This window comes from Diadema antillarum, unplaced genomic scaffold (genome assembly GCF_040938485.1).
Source record: "Diadema antillarum isolate AM-2024a unplaced genomic scaffold, OU_Dant_1.0 seq00001900_RagTag, whole genome shotgun sequence".
Taxonomy (NCBI): domain Eukaryota; kingdom Metazoa; phylum Echinodermata; class Echinoidea; order Diadematoida; family Diadematidae; genus Diadema; species Diadema antillarum.
Genome location: NW_027272566.1, coordinates 1 through 10889, shown reverse-complemented (window position 1 = coordinate 10889; position 10889 = coordinate 1). Strand labels below are relative to the sequence as shown.

The following is a 10889-nucleotide window of genomic DNA, read 5'->3' as shown; positions in this document are numbered from 1 at the left end:
CTTGGCGGAGGTAAAGATGCATACATGTAACTGTATTAGGTATTGAAGATTTTGACACAAATTGATCCAAACTGACCCCAAATTCATATCAGTAGGTACAGAGGCAAAATATACCACTGAGTATATTCCTCGACAAGGGAGGCCACTTCCATCATTCACAACAGTATTATATCCAAACAAGAGGTGGAACAAATATATATTTTAGCTTACCTGACAGGGATCCGATCTGGGCCAGCTGCCCTATCAGACAAGACCAAGAGGGGATAGCCCTCATCTACTGCCTCAGAACACTCTGCACAGATACGCTCAATGGCTGGCACCAGTCCACTACATCCATCAGTGACAGGGAAGGTGGTGTCTATTGTCTTGGACTAAACATGGATAAACAGATGTTAAAATACAAATTAAATGAAGCATGGAGGGAAAAAAAGAAATATGGTTGTTTTGTGCCAATGTGAATTCTCCTCAGCACTTGATTCGTGACACACATTAAAGACCATAAAAGACTAAGACCATAAAAGATTGTGCACAGTATATAATGTAGTCATGAATGCGGTACGAAGGCAACATATTTTGTCACAAATTTATCACTCCCTGCATCCTTTCACTGCATATGTTTGCTTACAAACTTTCCTTTCCTGACGTGATGAAAAAGTGTTTGTTGATGGACTCTGGCCCATCTCACCTGGCACTGTTGTCTCATTACGTTTCACCATCAACTAATCAAGATCAGCTTTAAAAAAGAAGTGCCCCCCCCCCACCCTTAAAGGTTGCTAGTCCATAGATGTTAGCATTTTTGCTTGAATCATCACATTTCCATTAATGTCCTACGAAAGTACTGCTGTAAAAGCAGAAACTTTTGCCAAGTCTTTTTTTACACTTGTTGGGGAAAGATGAATTTCTCATGTTTCTAATTCTATGGAATCAAAATATATAACATTGTGATATATATAGCAAGCAAAAAAAAGAAAATTGTGCGCTTTTATTTTTTTTTGTGCCAGTTTCTTTTCAATGTCATGCAAAATGCATGATAATTTCCACTTTTACAGTATGGTTGCAATGCTTCTAAAATGGGTATGTATTTATTCCATCACAAGGCGATAACTGGAGCGGACAGAAAACTGCCCGACATCTCTCAAAAAAGGAAAAACAAAACTGACCCTCCAATTCCTGAAGGAAGTGGCCTTGACGACCTCCAGGTCGTGGAGGGTCAAGATGGGTGAGTCCAGGAAGAGGCGGCTACACTGGCGCTCACTGGGCTCCAGGATGTTGTCTTCTGGTCCTATGGGGCACGCCTGAGGAGAAGGGGGTGAGGCAGAGATAGGTGGATGTGGTTAACAATGCCTCGTGATATACAGCCTCACCAAAGTTTTCCATCCCCTACACAAAATCTGAGATGTTGAAAAAAAAAAAACTTGCAATATCGTCGTGTGTTGTTATTGTTGTTGTTGTTGTTGTTTGGCTTTTTTTAAGAGGAGGAGAAATGAAGACTTTTCATGTCTATCACAAAGAAACTTTCTTCCTTGGACATCACAGGCCGTTTATAGCAAAGCTACAATTTGTATGATGAGATCAATGCCAAATTAGATCATCATATCAACATTTAAATTGTCAGTCCATTATATCTTGTCAAACTCTACTCAGTACATCCCCTACCTTTGTTTCACTATCATCCAAGATTATAGTGTGTGAGGGATAATTTTCTCCTTATATAATATAACTTCAGAAATATTTGGAATGACATACTGTAAGCAACTGTGGCAAAGACTACCAACAAGCAAACCTTGAAATCTGGATATTTTCAATAAGAATCAGGAAAATGCTGATGCTATTTGCATCTAAGTAAGCAACTAGAAATGTCGCTATGGCGACTGGTATGCCTCCGCCATAATGCATGATTCTCCTAATAGGTCTATAGTACATGTGGACAATGTGTGATTACATTTTCACAAATTGGCAAAATATTAAAATGACATGTTTGTCACAAATGTATCGAATATTCACCTTCCTTGACCTATGTTTAATTGGATGAATAGGAGAGCATGTATTTGGGGATTTAAGAACTTTAACTTCGACTTTGACCCTTTCATAAGTTTACACACTTGAGTAATTTTCAAGGTATGGAGTAAAAGTGCAATTTCTGTATTGAACAGTAAATTGTTATCATTTTCATCTGGCCTTTGATTCATAAGAGAATCACTGTCAGGCAGAACATACATAAATATGTACTGAGTTTAAAGATAACTTGAGCCACTTCAGAGATATGGAGAAAGAAGTAAGTTCAGCACTTTCACTTGATCTTTGACCTTTGGACCTTTGACCTTCTTGGCAAAAGAAAAAAAAATCCCAGAGAATATCTAGTGGGTTATACATGCATACATCAAGTTTTAAAAAAATAATCCTGCTGGCATTGCATAAATATAAGGAAGATAGTAAAATTTTGAAGTATTGCCCTTGACCTTTGACCCTGACCTTTGACCCCACAAACCCCAAATTCCCTAGATAACCACTGCCAGTCAGTACATGCATATATACTTTGTTCCATAAAGATACCTTGAACAATTTCCAAGATAGAGAGAAAAAAGTGAAATTTTAACATTTTACTTGACCTTTTGACCTTTGACCTTTTGACCTTTGACCTTTTGACCTCATGACCCCAAACTTTTGCCAGAGAATCTTAATTGGGTAATACATGTATACACTAAGTTTCAAGAAAATATCTTCAGGCATTGCATAGATATGGGGGAAATAGTGAAATTTTACACATTTGACCTCGACCTTTTTACCTTTGACCTTGAGCATGTGCACCCAAAAGTTGATAGGCATAACTTCACCCCCTAATACACATACATGCCAAGTTTCATGAGGATACCTCAAAAGGTGTTGATAGTTACCCTGTCCACAAAATTCATTACGGACAGACAGAAGGAAGGACGGACGGAAGGACGGACGGACGGACAACCCGAAAACATAATGCCTCCAGCACCACTTCGTGGCAGAGGCATAAAAATAATTCCTAAATCACAGAGGCTCTGTATTCTACTGTCGGTTCATGAAACAAATATTCAAGTTTTCAGGGAGCCTCTTGGAAAGTCAGAGAGATTTGTCAGCTCTGCCCTGGACTGCTCGCAGGGAAACTCACCAGGGACATGACAATGCTCTCTCTGATAGGATCGATGGGAGGGTTTGTCACTTGAGCGAAGAGCTGCTTGAAGTATTCAAACACCAGCGGGTTGCGCTGAGACAGGCAGGCCAGGGGTGCGTCGTTACCCATCGAGCCTAGAGATTCTTTCCTGGGGGCAAAAATCAGAGGGTAGCAAACCAGAGATGAGGAGATTACTACCAAGTATAACTGAGAGAGAAACTGATTTGGTTAGTGCACCTTCTCCAGGCATTCCTGTGACCCTGTTCTTGGACGATGTACGTGAGTCTATGCCAGAAGAGGACACACTTGAGGATCTAGGGTGTCGGCTTTCGTGACACTGCCGTGCCTCATCTTTGAAGTGGTCATCTCCGGCAACCAGACACCGGCTCTTGTCTCTGCCTAAGGTCCCTGTCTCTTTACGCCCAGAAGGCGGACTGGTCTTTGGTGTAAGACAGGACGTCATTCTCAAGACAAGGAGCAGGAACGAAAGGGGAAAGGAATGCCATCATCAAGCACCATCCATAGCATCTCTACACTGTCTGCAATCACACCGAAGACACTCGGGCAAGGTCGGAACACATCCAAACATTAAGGCCAAGTGCAGAACAAGCAAAGCAAACAGGTAAAACCCAATACGTTTCTCTCCTTCTCCCTCAATAAAAAGCCAGTGGTCTGTCTTGAACCACTGAGTGGTACTGACATTTAATTGACTTTTTCAGAACACTCTCACATAAGACTGTATTTTACTGTGTGATGAACAGATGAGCCATATTATGCAAGAAAGCACTACTATCCAAGGTCATACCATTTGATTTGCTTGTCTGTCAATGGCCTCTACTTGTAAATCAAGCACCAATCACGCTTTGATACAAATGGCATACACAGCACACTTGAAACTCTTCCATACCAAGCAGAAGCAAGGCAAAACAAAAACATCTTTAAAAAAGAAAGAAAAAAGAATCACGACTGTATGCCCTCTTGTATTTTCTTGCAAAATCCAGATTTTGTTTTCATCATCTGGGTCTTCCAAGGATTCGTATCTGGTAGGCAGAACTTGGAAGGGGGGGTCTTCACACAAGCTTACTTGTTCTTCACAAGCGGAACGAGGAGCATGTTGATATGCTCCACGCTATAGCCGAACATTGGCAGGCGACTGTCGGCCTGGATAGGAGTGAGAGGAGTAGGGGTGCTCTCCGTGCCGCCTGGCTGGTGGGCCTTGTGTAGGTCCTCTAAAGTAATGGCCTGCCAAATGGGGAGGGAACATGAACAGTGCCGTTAATTACAGATTTCATGCTGAAATGAGAAAGTGGAAAGGAAATAGAGAAAAACAAAAGCAAAAACATAGGAAAGAGAGTATACATGCATTTTCTTGCACAAACCAAAGAATAACTTGCAGAATGAATGAAACTGCCTAGCGCAAATCAATAGCAATATCATTGCTAGTAAGCTTTTCCTCTTGAACTAAACTACTGAAATGCATGCACATTTTCTTCACTTCACCTTAGGCTCAATTCTAAGTTCTTTGAAAAATAGAATACTAAAGGTTATATCTATAATGACAATCATAAGCTGTACCATCAACATATTCACAATCTGCCTCATTATCACAAATACTGTTTCCCATCATTATCACGACAAAACAGACACTCAACATTAAGGAAACCATCATCGTCACAGCTACACCAGCACACTTATCGTCACAAGTCCTAACAGCCTTACATCAAGCCATCAAGAATAAATCTATAAATTTCTGCCAAATTTGATAGTTTAAAGCGAAGCAAACACAGTATTAAAAGAAAAATAATGCCTCCAGCACCACTTCATGGCAGAGGCATAATAAAAGGAAAACACAAAACTGACAGATCTTCAACTCTATTGACAGTACATTTACACTGATACTCAATGCTGTTTCTAGTATACCACCGATGAGGGACACAAATGACAAACAACAGCAAAGACTAATGTTGGTGACTCTGTGTATACCAATTTTCTATCACCGTAGCATCCTCTGCTTTGTTCATTTTGTCAGAAAAGTGACTATGTCGCTTTTGCAAGCTGACTGATGTGTAATGAACATTTCCATGAAATCACAAACAGGAGAAATCAGTCAATTTTTTAGTCTCCCAGAAGAGCTACTTTTTTGTTAGAAGTTTACTTCTATGTGTGTTGTTACTGTAAAGCTAGGAAGCAAGTCAATGTGCAGTTTGTAGTATTAGCGCCATCACCCATCTGCATAGATGAAACTTCATACAAGAATGAGCAGCTGAGCAAACAAATGCAGACAGCATCTTGTGTGATCAAGAGACACTGCCTGCATCAGTAAGCCATTGCCATTGTAACCCCTCTCACACCCTAAAAATACTCTGTGGATGGAACCAAGTAATCCAGTGCTTACGTCCTTGGACAAAAGGTTTTTACCCACCATGTCCCTCTCGACCCAGGTGTATAAATGGGTACCTGGCAACATTAGGGTCATAATAATGACAGGGCCCTCTGGTAGACCAGTGGCAACACTAAAGAGGTTACCCTGGGTAAATAAGACATTATTATTATTATTATTATTATTATTATTATTATTATTATTATCATTATAAGTATAATTATTTAAAAAATGAAAATAAAATGTGTTTCATGCCTGATGGGTATTTCTGAGAAAAGCAGTGAGGAAGGACTTGAAATGATTTTACCAATACTGCGGGTGCATTATGGGAGACCAGGGGGGCATTTCATGAAGGAACTTGTCGGATGAAATATCTGACAAGTCTCTTTTATCCGACAAGTTTTGAGAAATTCTTTAGTCTGATTGGCTGATTCCTCTGAACTTGTCGGATATAATTGACTTGTCGGACATTTTATCCGACAAGTTCCTTTAGGAAATGCCCCCCAGATCTCAGTTGTATGCCTGATCTTCACATACCAAGATATAGATACCTTGTTTTTTCATATGCAAATACATACCAAGGTAGGCAATTTTTGGCCATGGGGAATTCACTCATTATTAGCGCATTTTAGGATAGTTATGGGTCATTGTGATCAACCAGTTCACCAACTGTTCAGCAGGGCAGAGCAGTATTTGAATTTTATTCAGTGTTGCCAGATCATTTGAAGCTGCTGCATGCATACACAAGCTAGCACAACAGCAGGCAGGAGTACTTAACCTTTGAAACCAACCCTGGCACATACACATACAAGGGTGCGAAGACAGCTTGTCCACTTGCAACATACGTGCTGAGGCCTTATCAACAGCATGCCGCACCCAGGCCTACAGTATAAATGGTTTGTAGATCATTCTGCCTAGTGATACAGTAGTACATATATGCACTGACTATTACTAGAGGAGATTCTAACTCAGTGCATGCATGACATAGAAATAGATCAGTAAGTGAATGTCCAATGTTTCTGTTGCTGTTGTTTTTTGGCAGCTCAAACAAAAGACTAAATATAAAAAAAAGAGAAATGTCGCTATGGCGACTGGCATGCCTCCACCATAATGCATCGTTCTCCTAATAGGTCTATAGTACAATGTCTTGACAATGTGTGATGCCAGTTTCACATAATTGGCAAAATATCTAAATGACAAGTTTGTCAGAAATGTGTTGAATGTTCACTTTCCTTCAACTAGGTTTATTTGGTTGAATGACTATATCTTCTGTTAAAGAGTGCAGGTATTTTGGGATTTGAGGATTTTTTACTTGACTTTTGACCCTTTTTATAAATTCATGCATTGAGTAATTTTCAAGGTATAGAGAAAAGGTGTAATTTCAGTATTAAATGATAAAATATTAGCTTTTTAGCCATTTTTACCCTTGACCTTTGACCCTATGACCCTAAAATTCCCAAGAGAATCACTGTCAGGTAGAACATGCGTAAATATGTACTACGTTTCATGATTTGGAGACATCTAATCTCAGCATCTGACTTACCAACCTGTGCCTAGTCCCAGCTGTGTGCTTTTTATGCCTCCGCCAACGAAGTGGCCGGAGGCATTATGTTTTCGGGTCGTCCGTCCGTCTGTCCGTCCGTCCGTACGTCCGTCCCGTTTTGTTTTTGTCGATATCTCAAGAACCGTGAGGTGGTTTTGCATCAAACTTGGTATGAGGGTATATCCTGGGGGGATGATACTTTCTTGGGATTTTAGGGTCACGGGGTCAAAGGTCACAGGTTATTTTGTGAAAAAAAGGTTGAAATTTCATGTTTTTCTCCATATCTCGCAAATGGTTCAAGGTATCTTCATGGAACTTAGTATATATGCATGTACCGATGGGCAGTGATTATCTAGGGAAGTTGGGGGTCATGGGTCAAAGGTCAGGGGGTCAAAGGTCAAGGTCAACTCCTCAAAATATCACTACTTTCCTTATATTTATGCAATGCCTGAAGGTTTTTTTTTCCTTGATGTATGCATGTATAACCCAATATATATTCTGTGGGAAGTTTCCTGCCAAAAGGTCAAAGGTCAAGTGAAAGTGCTAAATTGCACTTCTTCCTCCATATCTCAAAAGTAACTCAAGGTATTATCATGAAACTTACATATTTATGCATGTTCTACCTAACAGTGATTCTCTTTGGAACTGTGAGGTCAAAGGTCAAAGGCCAGGTTTAGATAATACTATTTTACCATTTGATACTGAAATTATAGGGCCTACTTTTTCTCAATACCTTGAAAATTACTCAATGCATAAACTTATAAAAGGGTCAAAAGTCAAGTAAAAATCATCAGTTCCCCCAAATACCTGCACTCTGACGTTTTAATCATTCATCCAATTGAACCTAGTTGAAGGAAAGTGAACATTCAACACATTTCTGACAAACTTGTCATTTTAATATTTTGCCAATTGTGTGAAACTGTTATCACACATTGTCAAGACATTGTACTATAGACCTATTAGGAGAACCATGCATTATGGCGGAGGCATACACCAATCGCCGTAGCGACATTTCTAGTTTGTTACTACATTGGATCATTGTGTACATGCATATATAATACTGACACCAAGCTGTTTTGTCTACATGCTGTTGACTGTTCATTGGAATCGTGCAATATATGCTTAGCTGTGGATTACCGTTTGCTGCTTATCTAGACAAAAACTAAGTGGACTTGGAGATATCAATCTCATCATCGGACTTTACCAACCCGTGCCTAGTCCCAGCTACAGTTGTATGTACTTTTTTGTCACCACATTGGATTACTGTATGTATGCATTATACCGACACCTACTCTTTTCTCTTAACACTCTTGACTGCTGAATGTTCATTTCCTCACACGTGCATGTTTTCTATGGTTACTGTCTACCTCTTTGAAGTTTGGGACTAGCATAAACATGCCAATGAAGGAGAAGTCTAGTGCCTGTGATTCTGTGAATGTCAGTGAACTATGTGGAAACTCTGACTTCATGAGAAACATTGAGGAACTTGTGCACAAGATAGTTCAAAAGACAATTGAGGATGCGAAAGCCAAGCTTGAAGTTGCTTTGGAGAGGAGCCAGAGGAAGCTCAGTGAGCTCATTGAGCGCAATGTGTCAACTCTCCATGACATCCAAGTTACCATTGACACCAAGTTTGCTGAGTTACAACATTTGCAGTCAACAATAGATGCTCATGAGGAGAAAATAACAGGATGGAAGCCAGCCTCAACAACCTGGAACAATACTCAAGGCGCAACAACATCCGAGTCCTTGGGATGGCAGAGAAGGATGGCGAAGATACTGATCAGATCGTGTGCGGACTCGCCCAGGAGTTGGGTCTACAGCTGTCAGCACAATAGCGACCGTTCTCACAGAGTTGGGAAACCACCTGCTCTACAGAACCGGTATGCTGACGCCCTACGCTCAGGTGCTTCAAGGTCGCAGCCTCCTCATGTCCATCCCCCTCACCGACCCATTATTGTCAAGTTCACTTCATACAAGCCAAAACAAGCCTTGATAAAGGAAAGACGGAAACTGAAGGGCACAGGAAAGGTCATCATCGAGGATCTGACATCAACAAATGCTGCACTGCTCAACACGGCACACAAACACCCTAAAACAGTAAATGCTTGGTCTGTTGATGGCAGGATCTTTGTGTCAGTAAGGGACTCCCGGAACAAGGAAAGGAAAAAGCTCATCTCTTGCCTTAGCGACCTCATGAATTTTCTTGTTTACATTGAAATTGTAGAAGTATAAAAAGTAATTTTGATAATATGAATATGTTTTTGGATGGTACTGAAAGGAAGTTCACTGTTATCGGTGTAACTGAAACATGGTTAATAATCCACACAAAATCAAATGTATGATATAGATGGTTATAATTTTATTGTAAATGGAAGAGCTGAAGGTAGGAGAGGTGGTGGAGTAGGCATTTATATAAAAGATGATGTTAATTTTGAAAGAAGATGTGAATTTGATGTAAGTTCAAATGTCATAGAATCTGTTTTTATTGAGATAGTACACTCAACGAAAAATATCATATTGGGAGTGATATATAGACCCCCTGCCTATTCTGTGCAATCTTTTCTTGATGAATTTGTACCAATTTTAGACGCTGTAAATAGAGTGAATAAGATTTTATATTCAGTTGGTGATTACAACGTAAATTTATTGAATGCTCAGTCTTGCCACAATGTCAATGATCTTTTAGATGTATTAATGACATACTCGTTGTCTCCTTTAATTTGCGGTACCACTCGCATAACAGAAACTACACAAACTCTGATAAATAACATTTTCACAAACGATATTAATGATATTTACTCTGGAATATTTTTGACGGATATTAGTGATCATCTCATTACAAAAAGTGCGGTGACATCCTCCATAGGAAACGAGCGTTTTTAAATGCACCGTGCAGAGCGCACAATCACGTATAGGACATTTACACGGACTCTCGACTTTACGAACTCATACCTCCCAGAATATGTCTTTTTGCTTAAATACACCTGATTTTTATGAAAATCTAGATTTCAAGCTTGCTCTACATACCTCATTTGTCGAGTTTGGTGAAAATTTTACATCGGTACCTTTCGAGTTGAAAATTAGGTGTCATTTCTCACTCAAATGCAATCAGCTCTACGACAACACGCAATTTTACATTGATGGCGCGGTGTGCCAACTTTGAGCCTGAAGGCCATTTTGGAAGGGTTATTTTACTGCCATACTTTTTTTTTTTTTGTACAATGCACCTGCCTAGTGAGTTGCAGCAAATACTCACGTGTATTTATACTGAGTTTGGAGGAATTTCGTGAAACTTCGCCATCGGTACCTTTTCGATATTCATAAACCATGTCAGTTTAGCCCCGAGTGAATAACCCACCAATATGTTCATACACTAAAGCAATTGCGAGGCCCTGCGTGCTTCTCACTTGAATACGCTACGCTGATTGGCTAAATGTCATTGGCCTTACGAGGTCGCATTGGGTCAACGCGTGATCGTGACGTAGCGCGTATGCAATTTCGTGACGTGACAACGTAGGTGCGCGCGTCTTTATTACTATTTAGATTTCATTAATACATTAGCTCAACGTAGCATTTGCGGCGCGTGATTGCATCATGAATATGTATTGTTCTTTAACGCTCAACGCACTGTGATAGGTGGTATGCAAATAACGGATCTACGTCATAGCTCATTATCTGTTTGTCATCGTTTGCGTGTAGACTTTTTGTAATGTTCCAATATTTTCCATAACAAAATACCATGTTATAGATAAAGACAAAGGGAAGTCATATTTTACTGTGCAGGAATATAATGAAAGAAATGTGTTGAAATTTGTACA

At 39.9% G+C, this 10889-nt stretch overlaps 1 protein-coding gene across 1 annotated transcript; it reads right to left on the bottom strand.

Annotated features, from left to right (window-relative positions):
- Positions 1 to 210: 210 nt before the first annotated feature.
- LOC139713059 (uncharacterized) lies at positions 211 to 3829 on the bottom strand (the record flags this gene model as incomplete). The annotated part of the gene is made up of 3 exons (XM_071624821.1): positions 3143 to 3829; positions 1161 to 1295; positions 211 to 371 (listed from the first exon to the last, which is right to left on the bottom strand). Coding segments are annotated over exons 1-3 (428 nt in total), but the record flags the coding sequence as incomplete, so codon positions are not given.
- Positions 3830 to 10889: the final 7060 nt, after the last annotated feature.